This window comes from Cyprinus carpio, chromosome B20 (assembly GCF_018340385.1).
Source record: "Cyprinus carpio isolate SPL01 chromosome B20, ASM1834038v1, whole genome shotgun sequence".
NCBI lineage: Eukaryota > Metazoa > Chordata > Actinopteri > Cypriniformes > Cyprinidae > Cyprinus > Cyprinus carpio.
The window spans coordinates 13,022,279-13,042,324 of record NC_056616.1 but is presented as its reverse complement, the minus strand read 5'-3'; the positions used below and the strand labels follow the sequence as shown (position 1 = coordinate 13,042,324).

At 37.7% G+C, this 20,046-nt stretch overlaps 1 protein-coding gene across 1 annotated transcript in view; it reads left to right on the top strand.

The window, feature by feature from the left end:
* Window positions 1–20,046, top strand: part of LOC109105302 (nesprin-2-like) — an 81,838-nt gene that overhangs the window by 58,289 nt on the left and 3,503 nt on the right. The window contains 22 exon segments of the mRNA XM_042747483.1: window positions 29–142; window positions 270–424; window positions 766–913; window positions 1,761–1,855; window positions 2,482–2,695; window positions 2,815–3,009; window positions 4,367–4,492; window positions 6,840–6,995; window positions 9,318–9,479; window positions 10,905–11,071; window positions 12,404–12,566; window positions 13,700–13,887; window positions 14,334–14,484; window positions 14,834–15,016; window positions 15,105–15,242; window positions 15,339–15,533; window positions 15,957–16,191; window positions 16,703–16,771; window positions 17,771–17,868; window positions 18,021–18,147; window positions 19,500–19,702; window positions 19,805–20,005. Of these exon segments, the coding sequence (XP_042603417.1) occupies window positions 29–142; window positions 270–424; window positions 766–913; window positions 1,761–1,855; window positions 2,482–2,695; window positions 2,815–3,009; window positions 4,367–4,492; window positions 6,840–6,995; window positions 9,318–9,479; window positions 10,905–11,071; window positions 12,404–12,566; window positions 13,700–13,887; window positions 14,334–14,484; window positions 14,834–15,016; window positions 15,105–15,242; window positions 15,339–15,533; window positions 15,957–16,191; window positions 16,703–16,771; window positions 17,771–17,868; window positions 18,021–18,147; window positions 19,500–19,702; window positions 19,805–20,005 (3,483 nt within the window).

Sequence of the window (20,046 nt, the reverse complement as noted above, 5' to 3'; positions counted from 1 at the left end):
CAAGTGTTGTGCTGCTCTTGATCTATAGGAGGAGCTGGAGGAGCACCGCCGTTTCAGCACTGAGTTGAAGTCAATGGAGCAAAAACTTAAAAACTTTGAGAGCATTATGAGCTCCTCTGCTGCAAGCCTGGAAAGACTAAAGGTGAATCTGTGGCATTTCTTGAGGTTGTTTTCATTGATTTTCTTTTTGTCCTCCTCTTTGTGGTTTAGAGCAAACTAAAAGGTTACAGTTTGATTTTATGTAAATCTTTCTCTTTTTTTCTGTCTCTAAGGTTCTGTTAGATCTGAGTGGGCTGAACCCTCACCTTGCTGCTCTGAATCAGATGAGTTTCGGACTCTCCTTAAGCTCTGCAGAGGAGGAGAGGTTACAGACCCTCAACACACAATGGGTTCAGGTCTTCTCTCAGGCCACAGACCGACACAGGCATGTCAAACTTCACTAAATTAAACCTGGTCCATTCTCAAACATTTTGATTTAGGCCTGAAATAGACTTGATTCCATATATCTTAGTAAAAGGGATAGTTTACCTAAACATGAGAATTTTGTTATTTTTTGATCATCATGTTGTTTTTTAAAACTTTTTTAAATCTCCTGTTTTGTTTTATTGTTGGGGAAAAAAACTACTGGTTTGGAACAACATGAGGGCGAATTTTCATTTTTGGATGAAATATTACTTCAACATTTTTTTCCATACTTTTTACACCCTAACATGAGCTGTAACTAAACTGTGTCTGGTGAATGCCAATGCACATCTCTGTCTGTAGGAAGATGTATGGAGAGCTGCTGCATGCTCAGAACTTCCAGCAGAAGTGCCAGTGCTGGATGGAGCTCCTGGACACAATCGAGGCTGGGGCATCCAATCAGATGTCTGGAAACTGTGCTGCTGTAAGAGAGCAGCTAGCTGCACATCAGGTAAAGAATACAGTTATGAAATCCAATAAAAAATTATATTCTAATATTTAGTTTTATCATGTGAATCGTGTTGCTTCATAATGACCATGTACACCTGCATTGCATATTCCAATTAAGATCCTGTTCTGATAAATCTTTATTCTAAAACAATACTATTGGAATATTTGTGGCATTTGTAATTAAAATCATTTTTCTTCTTTTGCTTGACACTTTTCCAATGTTTGTATCATATAGCACATAGAATAACTTGTATTTAGACATGCATAGATATAAATAAATGTTATAATGTGGATATGACAAAGACAACGAATTGCTAGTTAATGCTAGCTATGATTTATAGAAACCAGAATATTGACTTACTAATTTCATGGCATTAATACTATTAATACTACATAAGTTATTAATACTATTAAGGTTTGGGGTTGGTAAAGTGTTGTTTTTTTAACATTTTGAGTGTTTTATGCTCACCAAGGCTGATTTATTTAAGCAAAAATTCAGTAAAATCAGTAATACTCTGAAATAATATTGCAATTTAAAGTTAACTTTCATTTTTTTTTAGCAGCAAGTACTCCATTCTTCATTGTCACATAAACATTTATGATTATTATCAGTGTTAAAAACTGCTTAATATTTTTGTGATAATGGTGTTTCAGGATTCTTGATGAATAGAAATATATAGAAATAACATTATTTGAAATATAAATCTTTTGTAGCATTATAGATGTTCCCTAACTCTTTTTAATAAAATAAGAGCAACAGGAGCTTTTGGTTAGAGAGTATTGTGTAATTTATTTTTGAAATGGTTGAACGGAGCCATATATTGATATATTAGTAATAAATCTTCCAGAGGCTGAAAGTGGAGGTCCTCGTCAGCCAGCAGCTTCAGGATGCCATGGTCAGTGAGGCTTCATGCTTCTTGGAGAGCAGTCAGAATGAGGACAGGTGAGCTTTTATATCACTACACTCAATAACTTATTCCCTTATACTCAGTAACCTCAGATTTTTCTTACTAACCTCCAGTGTGGGACTCTGCCATGGATAAGAAATCAAAGAATGTGGTGTAATAATTTGTTCTGAACAGGATGTCTCCCGATGAGTAATTAAAACCGAGGTTTTCCAACTGTTTTTTTTTCCACGGGCTCCAGATGAGGCCATAACTCTTGGAGTTATGTGGTGTAGAAGAGCTCTTTTGAGCTCAGCACTGGAACAAGCTTGCTGACTCTCAGGAAATGAAACTACATGTGCTACCAGCATGAAATCATTTTTTCTTTTCAGCCGATAAGTGCTGCTTCAGGTGCAACTCCTGCATGGTTTCAATCAAGATGTTTCTTGGGCCTTTTTTTTTTTTTTTTTAATAATGGCAGGAACGAATGTCTTGTAGTGAGCCACATAAAATGTGGTTGGTTTTATTTTTCAGATGACTGGCAAAGCTCCTGTCCTGTGGAATTGCAGTTTGTTTTATGATATTAACATCTCTATTATGTGTTGCTCATCAGTTGTGACATGGTCTCTTAAAATAAAAAAACATCTGTTAAACCACTATTTAAAAGACTGTTTTTATTCCTGAGACTCACACAGCTAAAGACACGATGGCAGGGGACACAGCAGAGGGTCCAGCAGCATGGCAAATGTCTGGAAGGGCTGATGGGACAGTGGCAACTCTATGAGTCCAGCTCAAGGAAACTTTCAAAGCTACTCAGACACATCGATAAACTTCTGCCACCAACAGGACTGCCTCCATGCAGCTTACAGCAACTCAAATGCTCTATAAAAGACTTTGAGGTAAGATTATTCAGTAAAGAGAATATAATGGTCTTTTCAACTCTTTCAGATGCTGATGTTGGACTTCAAAGTCTAATCAAACACCGTCATTAATATCTTTTATGTTTTCTATCTCACAGTGGACAGAAGAACAACTACAGCTTCATGAAGAACTGTACAGGCAGACTGTGGCGGCAGGCGGACAGATCCTTCCACTATCAGATGCGCAGACGCAGACACGCCTGCAGACTGAACTGGATTCTCTCAAGGAGATGTGGGAGCGAAGCTGTGACCTTGTGGGGAAGAGAAAGGCTCTTGCACACACCATAACTCATGTATGTGACCCAATTCTCACATTTCTGGTTACTATGTGAAAGTTTCTATTGACAAATATTACTGTAAATGATTTACATTTATGTAGGGAATAAATTGGTACAGTTTTCAGTATATTTCAAATCTGCCAGTGTTTTATTCTGTTAGACGAATGTTTTGAATCCTTTTGCTTAGATGTCGCAAGAATGTCAAGCAAGAATTAGCCTGCTAATTAAAAAATATATAGTATAAGCATAACAAGATCCGATTAGTGCTGACACCCTTGTCTTACTGAATTCTTTATTTGCATGAACCGAGCAGACTCAGTGGTTAATATGGGGGTCTTTCTTAGTCAGCATTGACCTACATACCCTGCTGAGCATTTCAGTAATAAAGTTCTTCATTTTGAGGATGAGAGATCAGCCGTAATCTTGCCATAATCTATAAATCACACAGAACAAGGGCTTTCTTTACCGCAGCTACTAAGCCACTGTGCAGTTAGTGTCTACGTGGGTCATCTGTCATTGTTCACACATGTTCCCACAATGCCCTAAGGCCTAAAGTATAGGTAGATGTGGGAACAAAGCTTGGAAAGTGCTGTAACCTATGTGCCTGGAAACTGTATTATATTCCATTCTACTTTATTTTCAAAACCTTAATAATATAAGCTCACACAGGCTTCAGAGCAGCATACATTGATTGCAGTTACAGTCGTACCAACAACAGCATAAATTGTCATGTGGACTTTTGATGACAAGATGCACATTTATAATCCTATGTAGCATCATGAAGCACTTGGACCATATTTGAAGGAATAAATTTGACCGTTGCAATTCTAAATTAGGTTACAGTGTTCACCGGCAAGCAGTGGGGCTCTGTGTCACCCTAAACTAGAGGCTGAACCCCTGTACTGTTAGATATTATATAACACCAGAGTCACGCCCACTCATAACCAGCTCTGATTGGCTCTTCTGTTAGGAATGATGACATCATTGTTTTGAAGGGGGTTTAGAGAGTGATAAGGTTGGAAGTGTGTTTTGTGTGCATTTTCTCACAATAGGCGGGGGATGGTGTATCCCCATGTGAAAGGGAAATCCCTCTTCACTGATCTGAGATAACACAGTGACAGCACCCAAAATACAAGCACATCAGTGGCTCTCATAATCAGAACTTGTGCAGTTAAAGGAATGTTCCAGGATCAAGGTCAAAATGATGTAATTGACATTATGCCACACATATTGTTGGTAGAGCTCAAGACTATATTCAGCCTGGAAATTCCTGTCTAACTGTATGATCTGGTATTGTTTTTCACAGTGTAGAAAAGATTGTAGAGGCAAACATCTTTCACCGTAATTAAGAGATGCTGCTGTTTCTTTGCAGAACTGGAAACTCTGTGAAACTGGCCTGGCTGAGAGTGCTCTCAAACTGGAAGAGATAAAAGCAAGACTGAAGAGTCCACTGCCAGAGAAGCTAGAAGATCTAAAAATACACATGCAGCTCATCAAGGTAATATATTTTTCTGAAAGTGATGACAGTAAAAACCGCCAAACAATCAGTTATAATCCCAAATTCAGGTAATTTTGCTGTATTGATAATGTAATTGATATGTAATGTCATTATATATACAATAAGAAATTATCATACAATAAAAAAAAAAATGTTTTTTTTTTTTTTTTTTTTTTTTTTTTTTAGAGCAAAGGTTTGAGAATTTGGCAAAATATAGAGAAATACTGAATGTAAACATTGACATAAAATTGACATTTTTCACAGTTTATTAACCAATGAAAAGTAAGCAAGTTTGTGATGGTATTGTGCAGATGTGCAAATGGTTAGATACTCTTGCTTCCATTTAATAGATTTAGGATCAACCTAAATCATGCTGCAGAACATGAAGTTATTATTAATGCAAAAGGGAAACAAACCAAATACGAAACCACCCTGAAATTCATGTCCACTACTATTGAAATGTTTGGGGTTAGTAAGTGTTTTAATGTTTTTGAAAGATGCTCACCAAAGCTGCATTTATTTAATCACAAATACATTAAAACAGTAATAATTTGATACATTATTAATTTAAAATAGTAGTTTTCTAAATGTAATTTATTCCTGTCTTACCGATCCCAGTAGTGTATATTTTAATAACTGTCTTGCTTTCACAAATTGCTGTGTAATATTTAATTATATTTATTTATATATATATACACAGTACAGACCAAAAGTTTGGAAACATTACTATTTTTAATGTTTTTGAAAGAAGTTTCTTCTGCTCATCAAGCCTGCATTTATTTGATCAAAAATACAGAAAAAAAACAGTAATATTGTGAAATATTATTACAACTTAAAATAATAGTTTTTTCTATTTGAATATACTTTAAAAACATAATTTATTCCTGTGATGCAAAGCTGAATTTTCAGCACCATTACTCCAGCCTTCAGTGTCACATGTAACATCCAGTCTATCACATGATCATTTAGAAATCATTCTAATATTCTGATTTATTATGAGTGTTGGAAACAGCTCTGCTGTCTAATATATTTGATGAATAAAAGGTTAAAAAGAACTGCATTTATTCAAAATAAAAAAACAAAATTCTAATTATATATATTCTAATAATATATTTTCTTTACTATCACGTTTTATCAATTTAACACATCCTTGCTGAATAAAAGTATTGATTTTATTTTTTTTAAAAAAAGAAAAAAAATTACTGACCCCACTGAATTACTTTTTTTTTTTTTTTTTTTTTTTTTTTTTTACTTTTTATTCATCAAAGTGTCTCTAAAAAAGTATCACGTTCTGAAAAAATATTAAGCAGCAGAACGGTTTCCAACTTTGATAATGAATCATCATATTAGAATGATTTCTAAAGGATCATGTGATAATGATCCTAAAAATTCAGCTTTGCATCACAGAAATAAATGATAATTTAAAGTATAATAAATTTAAAAACAATTATTTCTCTGTATTTTTGATCAGATAAATGCAGGCTTGATGAGCAGAAGAAACTTCTTTCAAAACCATTAAAAATAGTAATATTTCCAAACTTTTGGTCTGTACTGTGTGTCTATATATATATATATATATATATATATATATATATATATATATATATATATATATATATATATATATATATATATATATATATATATACAATAAAAAAAAAAGCGTTAGTATTCATTAGCATTCATTAGTATTCTCAGACATTTGGACCCTGCTCTATAGTGTAAAATCAGCTAACATTAAATGTATGCATTGTTTACGTTTATTTGGTGACTCCTTCAAACATACAGTTAATTGTAGAAAACTGCTGCTTGAATTGTGCCTGTTCTTACTATATTACATGAGCAATTAGTCGTCAATTGGCAGAGACAGTTTACAATTCCTGATTGGCTTTGATGACTGTTAAACAAAGTGCTTTTATCTGCCAACTGAGTTCTGCTGTATTTTAATACACTCCAACTATTACCAAGGTAAAGAAAAAACACCTGTTGATATAATCATGGCACTTTAGAAACGTGTTAATAACCCATCTGCTGAGATTGATTTTATTTCTTGCTGATTAAGCCCTGATGAGGAACAGTCCTTCAATAAAGGTGGGTGAAACTGACAAACAAAGGAAATAATAGTGTCTTTAAGATGTGTGGCCTTTACCCCATCACCCCTTTCCATGCTGTTATGGAAAGGGGAAAGGGGCCCTCCCCTCTCCGCCTCCTCCCCTCCCCCGTCCCATCCAGCGGGCCTTAATCCTGAGCGCTAATGACAGGGACACAGAGAGAGGGGGAGAGGACTAGGTTTAGCGTGCGGCAGAGAAGGGAAGTTTAACTTGGCGCTGGTTGCTGTGTTATGCAGGAGGACGAGGACTCGCTGCAGATTTGGGCTGGGGGACTGAAAGAGCTGACCACCATGAAGACAGACGTGTCTCAGTATGTGCTGCCCACAGACACCGTGCTGCTCCAGGGCCAGGTGGAAGAACTTCACAGCCAGTGGGAAGAACTGTGCTTGAAGGTGAGTGAGTGTTTGTGTTTGAGAGAGTGAGAGTGAGAGTAGGAGGGAATGAGAGGCTGTTGAAAGGCACACAATGATTCACCTTTGAAAGTTAGGGGGAAACTTCACAGTGCCGCATGGCACAGAAAAAGAGAGGGAAAATGAGAATGTGTATGAATTGATCTAGATTTATAGTTATTATAATAGTTTTCTCATTAGAATGATGTCCTGAGACATATTTGTTTCTGACATGAAAATAACACAAGAAAAAATGTTTCACCTGCCTTAAAGGGACAGGTCAGACCAAAAAGAATATTTTCACTTATTTGCCCACTTCCTGGTCCAAACCGCATGTTTTTTCGTCTGTGGAACACACAAGGAGAAATTTTGAATCATGTGAGTCTCTCTTTTCCATGCATTACAAAGAATAGAGAATGAATGCCCATGCAAGATTCAAAAAGGATGCAAAAATCCCCATAGAAGTATCATGAAAGTTGTTCATATGCCTCATGCACAATATCAGTTTCAGAAGACTTGGAATTATTTTCATCTGTTACCACTACAGCAGAATTATTAAGCCATTAACAAACAGTTACTTTTTTAGTTTAATTTACCTTTAAGTTAAATACATTATAAAATCATTCAGACCAAATCAGAATCAGTTTTGTGAACTGAATGAACCAGTACACTGAAAAGATTTGGTGTGTTTTTTCTTTTTTTTTTTTTTTTTTGAATACTGCTTTAAATTATTGTTATTTATTTATGCATACCAAGCAATCATATGACTTCAGAAGACTTGAAATATAGCACAAGAGACACATGGACCAGTTTTTGGAGCTTGACAGCTCTACTAATACTATTGTCCAGGATAGTTCTCAAAAATGTACTTTTTGTATTCTGCGAAAGAACGAATGTTTTTTAGGGATTGGTTAATGATGAATTTTAATTTCTGGGCAAACAATCCCCATAACATTAAAACTTTGGTATAATTACATTAGTTTTGCTCTTTATTAGGTAAAATAATGTCTATTTTAACTCGCTCTTCAATATGCATTACTTATGTAGCTAATTTTTTAAGTTGCTTCCCAGGCATTGTAAAGGCTGACTGAGGACTTTTTTCTGAGGTTATCCATCTAGCGCAGGTGTCCGGTCTGCGGTCATTAAGTAAAGTAGCTGAATGGCCCGCTGACATTTGAATGGAGTTGCACTTGTAACTGTAAATGGCCTGAGCAATTAAAAACAGAAAGGCCACATTTAGGACAGATCGTTACATGGCCTACATCCAGCCCTTGGGCCTGTCACCACATAACGCAGTGTGCCTTGTTTAATGAACCCTTTTTCAGTTTATGGAGTTGTTGTTGTGAGTTTTCAGTCCTGTCTTTATTTGAAATTCTGGCCGGACGCCAGAACCAAGCCAATGAGGTCAGTCTACATTGTACGTCAGTGTCTGCGGCCAACAGGTTGCAGGTGGAAACATTCCCTGGAATGAATGACAGATGGCAAAGCTAGGCCTTGTTTTTCTTTTATTTGTCTTTGCATATTGTTGGGACAAGTGGCTTGGGCTGAAGGAAATGCATCAATAATACGTTCAACAAAAAGGCTGTGAATAGAAGTGATCAACTAACCTCAATGTCTTTATGCTTTCTTTTAAACTCGTGATTTATATTCTTGTTTTGAAGGAAAACTACAATATCACATTCTCTTTCAGCTCTAAGTGTTACATTAATGGATCAAAGAAAACGTGTAGCCTTCACTGACAAATGTAGCATGGAAAATGCCTTCGTTCTTTTTAAAAGGGTGCATGTAAGCCTCAGCAATCTAGGAATGACACAAGCAACAGGGAAGTACAAAGCGCTGCCCGCGTCCCCTAGTGTGTCTTGGTATTAGTACATACTAATAGACAAGCCCCTTACTGACAGAAAGCAGTAAAAGCGAGTGAGCCTTTGCTTTTTACTCTTTTGCTTAACAGTCCGGTAATCAATCTCACAGCATGAGATGAGTTTCGTTAAAAGCCTTTTCAGATGGCTGGCTTTTAAAGAATAAAGTCATATAGTTGTAACCTGACACCTTTGTACGGAGTTGTTTTCAAGTCTTTTCTTTGTGAATTGGGGTAGTGAACCAGCCACAAAGAGTGCAAGTTCTTCTGTACTCTCTCTAGCACTTGAGAGTAGGCCATATGCTCTCAGAGATATTTCCTGAATGAATAAATGTCATTATAATGAAAAATAAAATGTCATTACCAGTGCTGATATCTGGGAAACTTTTCTGTCTGTACTGTTTTTTAATACTGTATTTTTGGCATACTCAAGCATTTTAACCCTTTTTTCTTCCTCTTGTGTGTAGGTGTCACTTCGCAAACAGGAAATAGCTGATCGCCTGAATGCCTGGATCATCTTCAATGATAAAAACAAGGAGCTCTGTGATTGGCTGACGCAGATGGAGAAAAAAGTGGCACACAGGGGCGCAAACCTTAGTATTGAGGAAATGGTGGAGAAACTTAAAAAGGTAGAGTATGGTTTTCTTTATTGCTATGATTTTTTTAAACTCCTTAAAGGGAAAGTTATCCAAAAATGAAAATTCCCACTCAGCCTTTTGTTCTGTAAACGTACAACTTGCAATACCTCCCATCAAAAGTTCTATAAGGGTCTATCAGATTTTTTAAAAGAAATCTATCATGAAATATTATTACAATTTAAAATAACTGCTTTCTTTTTTAATATATTTTAAAATTCCGTTGACGGTGCTGAATTTCAACAGCCATTACTTCACTGTCACATGATCTTTCAAAAATCATTTATATTTATTTATATCATGGTATGTCAGATGTCAAATCATAATATATTCATGGAAACTTTAGATATATATATTTTTAGAACTGTTTGATAAGAACTGCATTTATTTAAAAATTATAATTTTATAAAGAATTAAATAAATATCTTTACTGTCACTTTTGATCAATGTAACGCAGCCTTTCTTAATAAAAGTATTAATTTATCAGTAATGAATTACATTAGTAAAACCCCGTTTTTATAGTTACATAACAATAACAACACGCTAATTTCAGAAAAAGGCATCACATGGGTCTGTTTCCGTGTGCCTTTGCATGGTGAGTTTCTGTTGCACATTTGTAAGGAGCTTAAGTAGGCCAGTAATATGGTATTATATGGTGTGTGCTATTATGAGTATCTATGAAGGATTAAAGCAGTCTCAAATGAACAGCACACTTAAGTGTTCCCAAGGGAGGCCCCACAGATTTTACATTTCACAGAGGCTCTATTCTATCCAACCACATAGCATTTGTACTCAAAAATGCTACAAATGTACATCGTTTTCTAAACATCATAGATTAGCTCTAATCTAGCTTACTGCATGTACTATAAAATTGAGGTCAGATTGCCGTACTGCATAACTCTGTTCATTTGTTTACCTCTTTGTTCATACACAACAATAGCCTCGTATGTGCAGTTTCTCTCTCACCATCAAACAGTGCAACCGCAAGCACTCTGCAGTCATTAGTATGTAGTTTACCGTGGAGGTTTTGGAGGGTTTCAGGTCACATCACTAATGTTCACATATCAGAAAACTGGCCATTGTCTCTTTCTAGCTCAGTTACTGATGGCCAGTGCTATAATAACTCTACTGCCTGCTGTTCAAATTGAGCCAGGCTGGACTAAACTAAACAGGTGAACCCTTAAAAGCAGAGAAGAAAGTGAAAAGGATTTGGGCTGCCGAGGGGTCAGTGGGAATAATTGTTCCCCCTTTTTTTTTTTTTTTTTTAATGAGGGCTCACGCTGAGAGAAGGAACGTAGTTTTGACAGCTGTCAGACCCATCCAGAGACAAAGTGCAGTTAGTCTGTTTTGTTTGGGATGGATGTGTTAATGAGTAAAGCACATGAGAGGCCGGTGCTCATTGTGCACATCTCTCTTCAGGACTGCATGGAGGAGATTAACCTCTTCAGCGAGAACAAGAGCCACCTCAAGCAGCTGGGCGAGCAGCTCCTATTGGCCAGCGACAAGGCTAAGGAGGCAGAGATCCACGGCGCCTTGCAATATGTCAACGACCGCTGGCAGCACCTGTTTGACAACATTGAGGCCAGGTGAGCAAAAAACAATTGAGCCAAACTGAACTGTGGTGAATAAATCCTTTGAGGAGTAAATGCCAAATTGATAAAACGAATTGCTTTCCTTTTTGCCTGATGTTTGCTATTGTTGCTCTGTATCCATTGATTAATGACTGATCAAAGCTCTTTGTTTGTTTAAATGCCTTAGCCTGCATCACATCAAGGACTGATTGATTCATTCTTTCATTTGTGCATTTCTGCCTCATTTAGACCTGTTGGTGGTGATAAGGCCTTTGATTAGACTTTTATATTAGTTTGTGAATGTGAAGCAAGTTGCCTCGCCATACTATTTTTTATTTTATATTATTACTATGCATGTCCCATTGTTATAGATTTGACTTACACTAAGTTCAAATAATAATAATTTTTTTTATATTATTTATATTTACACCAAGCTTTCCCCACTAATAGGACTAATTTACTTTTATTTATTTATTTCTCCATGTACTCATTTATATCTTCAGAATTTGATGTGATCTTCAGTACTATGGATGGTTACCACAGCTGGCATATGCTCTCATAATCATAATCTCATTAAGTCAGTTGGAAATTTGCACATACCGAGTATATGAATCAGGTGGTGGTCCTTAGCAAGCAAACAAACAACTCAATGCTTTCCAATCTTGTCTACGATGTCACCAGCCTCTCATGTAATTGGTCAGTCCTGCGGTGTGACGTACTCTGAAGCAGCCAGATGGTGCTAATACTGAAGGAGGGGGAATTAGCGTAGCCCTCACTAGTGTCTTTGGCTTCAGCTTTGCCATATGGCTTGTATGGTTTGTCCTAGTCCCACTGTATAGCTGGAATGGGGTGGAGGGGGTGGTGGGGGGCAATGGTCTGTCACCTCATATTATCTCTTATGAACAGGGGCACAATGGGGCCAGGGGTACTGTATGTACTCAGGCACGCTATAGTCACACAGCCGGCCATCTGCAGGTATGGCTGCTCAGACAGTTTGTGAGGCCATGCGGTCACTCAAACAACAGAACGGGAAGCTTCACACTGTCACACTTAAATGGTTCAATCTAATCCCTATGGGACAAACACCCTTTGTCTGTGTCTCAGTGTCATCTGACCTGGGGTTATCAGACCCCCTTTTTTTTCTCTTTTTTTTTTTTAATGTTTAACGTCAAGTGTAGTGTGCCGAACTTTGACAGGATTTCATTTGGTCTCAGGTTTTCATCAAAGTGTCCAAGAAGATTTATGTTATCACAAGTTTTTTTTCCAAAGTGATCTATTTGATAATGCTCTGGAATGAAAATGAATATGCAGTCTCTCTCTCTCTCTCTCTTTCTCTCTGTCTTTCAGGGTGAAAAAGCTGACAGAAACGCTGGTGACAGTGCAGCAGTTGGATAAGAACATGAATAACCTTCGCTCTTGGCTCACTCGTATTGAAGCTGAGCTGGTCAAACCCATTCACTACAGTATCTGCCACAGAGATGAGATCCAAAAGAGACTGGCTGAGCAACAGGTCAGCAAATTACAAGTTTTTTTAAATGATGTAATAGAAGATTTAATCAGATGAAATACCGGATTGTAGATAAGTAAACATGTGTTTTGTCTTTTGGGACTGGCACATTTTTATAAAAATTTTTTGATGCATTAACAAATTCTGAAAAATTCTGCCAATGCAACAGCTTATTCCAGATATATGTGACCCTGGAGCACAAAACCAGTCACATGTAGCATGGGTGTATTTGTAGCAATAGCCAACAATACATTGTATGGGTCAAAATTTAGCAAAATATTTATGGCAAAAATCTTTAGGATATTAAGTAAAGATTATGTTCCATGAAGATATTTTGTAAATTTCCTATCTTAAATATATTAAAACGTAATTTTTGATTAGTAATATGCATTGCTAAGGAGTCCATTTAGACAACTTTAAAGGTGATTTTCTAAATACTTTGTTGTTTTTTGCATCCTCAGATTCCAGATTTTCAAATAGTTGTATCTCAGCCAAATATTGTCCAAATATCATAACAAACCATACATCAAAAAAAAAAAAAAAAAAAAAAAAAAAAAAAGAGCTTTATGACTGATTTTGTGGTCCTGGGTCACATATTGTCTGAAAAGAAGCCTTAATATAATTTTGTTTTCTCATCAGGTGAATTTGTCTTGTTTGAGGAATGCTGTGATTTTTTTTTTTTTTTTTTTCCTCGAAATCAAAAATACTTGTTAGGGGATGTTTTTTTTTTTTTAATTCATAAAAAAATTCAGTTAATTTATTAATAATTTATTTACATTTTCTGTAATTTAAATGAATTATTGTTCTTTTTCATGATATACAGACTGTTTAAAGGGCTAATTCATTGAGCTTTCAATAAAATGGTGTAAACGTGAAAACATTTTAAAATCAGAAAAAGGGCTGTAGCGTTCCCTTTTGCCAAAATCTTAAACATTCACAATTCACTTCTGCTTTGTCAGTCTTACTGTCCATGGGCAGGATTACCAAAAATGAGGAAGTCTGATCTGTAACAATTATTTATTTACATATACTACTGATATAATAACAATACAAAGCTGGTTGAAAATAAGCGAACTTATCTTTCAGCAATTTGATAAAGTGACAAGTACGTCTTTAACATATGTGTGCATGTTTAGGACCTGCAGCGTGACATCGAGCAGCACACCGAGAAAGTGGCATCTGTGCTCACCCTGTGTGACGTGCTTCTGCGCGATGAGGATGCCTGCAGCCGTGATGGAGAGAGTGACTCCATCCAGCAAACCACACAGCGCTTGGACCAGCGCTGGAGAAACATCTGCTCCATGTCTCAGGAGAGGAGGCTGAGGTATGACTCCAATCTGAAACACACCATCACTGCTCACAGATGTTTAGTCATTCTGTTGCATTGCTTTATGGAGATAAATTTCAATTCACTCTGGATTCAGATTAAGAAACTGCTTTCCTGATTAAGATTCACAGCTCCCTGTTGAGCAGGAGACATTGGTAAAAGTTTGCTTTGCATGATAAAATGTGTTCATTTTGAATGCCCTGTAACCTCACCAAACACAGATTATGCTTTTGAGGAAGATGACATAATATATTTGATAAATAAGCATAACATGAATTACAGTACAGATAAATGAAATGTGTTTTAAAGTGCACACATGCACATTGAATATTAAAGTATTAAATTAAATTGTTTATTATTATGATTTACATCAATGTCATTTTAAATATACATTTATATAGCTTTAGACTATTTGTTTTTTTATTACTTGTATCTGTTTACAGGATTGAAGAGACATGGAGTCTGTGGTGTAAGTTTCAGGAGGATTACTCTTCCTTTGAGGACTGGCTGAACGTAGCAGAGCGCTCCGCTGCTGAACCCAATTCATCAGACGTCCTCTACACTGACGCCAAAGAGGAACTCCAGAAATATGAGGTTTGATTCCAACAAAATGCTTAACTAAGAGCCTTCGAATGGCTGTGCTACTGAACCATTATGTTATATACATCCTGAATACAATCCTGATGTTTTAGGAACACGATCAGTACGATTAATGGAATATCAGATTCCTCAAGCAGTCATCTATGGCCTGTCAGCAGTTTTTCATTTACTGTATGTTTTAGTCATTTATGCATGACTTCGGAAATGTTAAAAACACACTCACTATTTGCATGGAAATGGAGTGTTAAAGTAGATCTTTTTGAATATCCAGCTTTAATTAAATGGAGTATGCAGTAATAGCAGTTTGTGGTCATAGTTAGTAGTGTTTGATTTGTTGTTTTAGGTTTTCCAAAGGCAGGTACATGAGAGCCTGACCCAGCTGGAGATTATTAATAACCAGTACAGACGACTGGCATGGGAGAACCGCGCTGATGCAGCCAGCAGACTCAGGGCCATGGTGCATCATGGGAACCAGCGATGGGACACGCTCCAGAGGAGAGTGGCTGCAATACTGCGCAGACTCAGAGTGAGGACACGGACACACTCATTTTTTCATGTCATCTGTGCATTTATGTTTACACGAGTGCATAAATGAACCTCTTTTTCTCATTTAGCATTTCACAAGCCAGAGAGAAGAGTTTGAGGGAACCCGTGAAAGCCTCCTTGTCTGGCTGACTGAGATAGACCTCCAGCTGACCAATGTGGAGAACTTCTCAGAGAGCCATCTCCAAGACAAGATGAAACAGCTGAAGGTTAATAAACAGTGTTTCCTTTAAATTAAGACGTTTAGTGTATAGATGGAAAGAATAGATGATGACAGAATTTAACTGGACTTTCTTACTCTCCAGAGTTTTAAGAAGGAGATCACTCTGAACACCAATAAGATTGATGCTCTGATCGTGTTTGGGGAGGGTCTGATTCAGAGGAGCTGTCCTCAAGACGCTGTTGAGATAGAAGATGAGTTAGAGGAGCTGCACATGTACTGTCAAAACGTGTTTGGCAGAGTGGCCCAATTCCACCAGCGCCTCACTAGTCTCCGCCCGGTATTATAAACGCTCAAATGTTTTTACGTTGTCTTATGTATCATGCTGTGGTTCTTAATGTATTTGGATATTTTGAGACCCTTTTGAACCTTTTTGTGAATTAGCTTCCTTGAAAAGCGTGTTTATGCTAAACTACCATTCAGAAGTTTGGAGTTAGTAAGGGCTGCCGAAAATTCAGCTTTTTTTTAAATAGAAAAAAAATTATAAATTATAATAATTATTCCACAATATTAACATTTGTACTGTTAAGTTTCTTGGAAACTTAAAAAACATTTTTAAAAATCCCCAAACTTTTAAAGGGTAGTGTATATTTCTTTACACTTCTTTTTACAGTGACAAATGTGGTAGAATTGTGCAAATAACTTTGTATGTGGGCCATGTTATAAGAGTATGAATGCATGAATGATGGTGTTTTCTTTTTGGCAGCTGCAGGAGCAGCTGGACGTCTTTGATGGTGAACAGTCCAGAGGGACACAGGGCACTGTCTCCTCCAGCCAGCCCTCCATGAGCCTGTTATCGCCACCTCAGGAGCCCTCGGGCCGTGAAACCCCCGTGAGTGTGGATTCCATCCCTCTGGAGTGGGACCACACCGGGGATGTTGGTGGCTCTTCTTCACATGATGAGGAAGAGGATGCTGCTTTCTTCTCTGCCCTGTCAGGTATGATCACGTTTACTGTTGTTCGGCGAAATCCAGTCATTTCGACAGGAATCCACGTGTTTGGGAATTCTGCGTGAAGGTGAAAGATTTCGCAATGGGTTCAAATTGGTCCCATGGTTTCATCACATTGACCAACAGAATGGTTTGGTTTGAAAGTAACATCTTTAATGGGCCGTTTTATCTACCAAATTTCACAAAAATTTTGCTAATTTGACCACACGTTTATGTAACCAGACTTTTTTGAGCAACTTGATAAAGCCATGAATCGCCAGCTTTGAAAAAAGGCCAACTGACTTACTTTCTGGTAACCAGGTTTTTTTTTTTTCATAAGCCTAAATCTGGAGTCAGATATAATTCAAATATGTATTTTAGCTGTCAGATTGCAAATGAGAATTTTAACCAGCTCTTGCCAGTTTTATGTCCATTGGCACATCGTGAGGCTGAGACTTTTTCCACTGCTGGAACGGGTCGTCATATTACTGGTTTAGCCATTCATTATCTCTCCCTCCAGAATTAGAGGTCACAGAAATTCCAGAATTCTCATTTGAGGTGATAAAGAAGTCTTTGGAAGAGCCTTTAGGTAGGCCTCCGTGTACCTTTATGTGCACTTGGCTTTAGTTGTGGATTACTGCAAAATCTACTGCAAAATTTTTTTTTGGTGCATTCACATCTGTTCAGTTTCTTCTTACTTTCTTTCCACATTATTCTTTCTCTCTCTCTCTCTCTCTCTCTCTCTCTCTCCATCCTGTCTTGTTCCCACATCACTGTCAGTATGCTTATGAATAGACTGGGTTTGCTGGATCATCAAAGGCCTGGTATTTTTCTTTTCAGCGCAGAACTTTCTCTCTCAAATCAAAAGATGCAAGCGTCCTCCCTTCACCCTGTTCTGCTATGTGCTCTTATCATGAAAGACTCGGGCCTGCGGGGAGATTCTGTTGGTAAAGAGGAGGGTTGAGAGCTGGGCATGTCCAGATCTCAGGGAGTATAAGAGAAGGCACAGGAAGGTTGCGTCCCCTCCTCTCACATGGCTCAGTGCACCTGCTTATCCCCCTCTAGAGCTTTCATGCTCATGCAAAAGATAATAACATTCATTTATCTAAGCCGCACACTCTTGAAGCTATGCTCATTACTGGAGAAGCATACATGACATGTTTGTTTGATGCTTATGTTTGATTTTTTTTTTTTTTTTTTTTAGAAGAACTTTATTTCCTGAAATCCACTTATAATTGTTTTTCATTGCAATAACACGATTATTTTATGTTTTCATGACAGTTTTGATGCTCTCTTATCCTTAGAATAAATGGTCTGGTTTTGCACCTCTGGTTTTAAAAACAGAGTAACACAGCTTTGGTCCATTAGGACATAGGCTGTCGATTTACTTTTGGATTCAGTATAGTTCCAGCTTCACTATCCTACAGTAACAGCCTCTGTCAGTTTAATGTCTGATTTGATTTCTCGTGATCCCTGCAAAAGCTAAATAATTCCACTTCTTGTGTCCATTTCTGTCATCATAGCCCAAATGAAGTAGCCTGTTTTAAGCCCCAAGTTAAATCTCTCTCCTTCTCTCACAAACTCACAGCACAGAATTGGCACTTTCAAAACACATCTGAAAGGAAATCCTTCAAGCCGGACTCCTCCTCACCTACACACACCAGCACGCCTTTTAAACAAGGCTACGTGAGTATATACCCCTTCCTTCTTAATCCAGCACTTTCATAAACACCAAATTTGCAAGTTCTCTTCTTCCTCAGGCAGACTTTGAAAGCATAAACATGTAGTTCCTGCATGAACAGTGATTGTAATTGTGCATGTGTTTGTGCACTGTGCAGGTCCAGCTGATGTCTGAGTGCAGCGGCAGCATTAAGAGTATGAAGCGGGTTTCTATGATCCTGGATGATGAGGAGCAGCAGGAGGAACAAGGCCTCACTGGCCTCAACACTGCAGACAAACAGTCAGGTACGGATGCTTTGTCCAACACAGAGGGACATGAGGATGTCTGTCTGGTACTCATCCTGAGTGAGTCATGTCATTTTCACAAATAGCCTTTCACAAGACTTTTCACAAATAGCCAGGTACAGGCACTGACGCAGATCACATGTGCAAGGGACTACTTGTCATTTCATTTAGATGAGTCTAAAAGCATGAAGGCTTCTTATTTATCAAAAATAGCATATAATTACATTTTCATGCCACCTCATGGAGGGATGGATAGATAGATGGATGAGAGGATGGATACATAGTTGGATAGGTGGGTAAACAAACTGATGCATCGATAGATGAATGAAGAAAAATTGAGTGAATGGATGTATAGCTGGATAGGTAGATGGATGGATGAATAGTTGGGTAGATGGATGGATGGATGGATGGATGGATAGATAGCTAGGTAGACAGGAGAAGATAGGTGGATAAATTGGATGCATGCATAGATGGCTAGATGGGCTGTAAATAGGTAACAAGACAGATGGATAGGTGGATAAACTTATGGATTAATAGATAGACTTGGAGGAACTGACGGGTGAATGAGTGAATAGGTGGAAAAACAAACTGATTAAAGTGTTAGTTAAAATTGTCATTTTCATTGACAGAATTCAGAATTTAAATTTTTGGGTGAACTATCCCTTTAATTAATTGATGGATAGATAGTTGCATAGACAAATTGAGGAACGGCTGGGTAGATATAAAAATGAATGGATGAATTAGTGGATAAAAGAATAGTTGGGTAAATAGATGAATAGGTAGATAGGTTGTTAGATGAAGGGATAGATGGATGGATGGATGGATGGATGGATGGATGGATGGATGGAAAGATAGTTGGGTATAGATGGATGAGTGGCTAGGTGGGGAAAAAACTAATTGCTGGATGAATTGTTGGATAGTTGCACACGGTTGGGTAGATAGATGTGTAGACAAATGACTGAATTGGTGGATAAACTACTGGTTGTTTGGTTGGTTGGATTGGTTGGTTGGTTGGTTGGTTGGTTGGTTGGTTGGTTGGTTGGATGAAGGGATAGGTGATGGATAAATAGTTAAATTGAAAGATAGATGGATGGAAGGAAGGATAGTTGGGTATAGATGGATGAGTGGATCAGAGGACAAACAAACATAGGAATGTCTAAGGTCAATTAATTGTTGGATAGAAAAATAGAGGAAAGGTTGAATAGGTGGATAGATACATGGACAGAGAGTTTGAAAAAGAGTAGATCAAGTAGACGACTGAAGGGATAGGTTGATGGATGGATAGACAGCATAAGAATGGATGGATGTGCATATATATCTTTTTCACTTAATGAAGTTCATGTTCTGCGCAGGAGTGATTGAGCGCTGGGAGCTGCTGCAGGCTCAAGCAGTAAGTAAAGAGCAGTGCAGCTGCAGAGACCCCCAGCAGCTGACCTCTGACCTGCACGACATCACTTCCTGGCTGGATCGGGTCACCCCTGAGCTGGACAGACTGCAAAAGCCTGAGACTGCCATCAGTGTTGAGATCTTAGAAGAGAGGGTCAAACAACTTAAAGTGAGCATCAAAGTTACATCCGATCTTTTAGATTATTAATACAGAGACACTGGAAAGGAAAAGATATTGTCTTCACACTCTAATTTGCTCCACATTGCACAGGAAATGCAGAAGACATTTGCTCGCTACAAGACCTTGATACTGTCTCTGAACCTGGGTGGGCGAGAGCTGCAGCAGGGAGCTACAGAAGGAGCACCTGAGCTTCAGGAGGGTCTGCGCAGCATGAATCACCGCTGGACAGAAGCTTGTGCGGGACTGGAGGGGTGGGAGGACAGTCTGCGCACTACTCTAGGACGCTGTCAGGTGAGAGATCTGTCAAAGATTTAAACAAAACCTCAATTGAA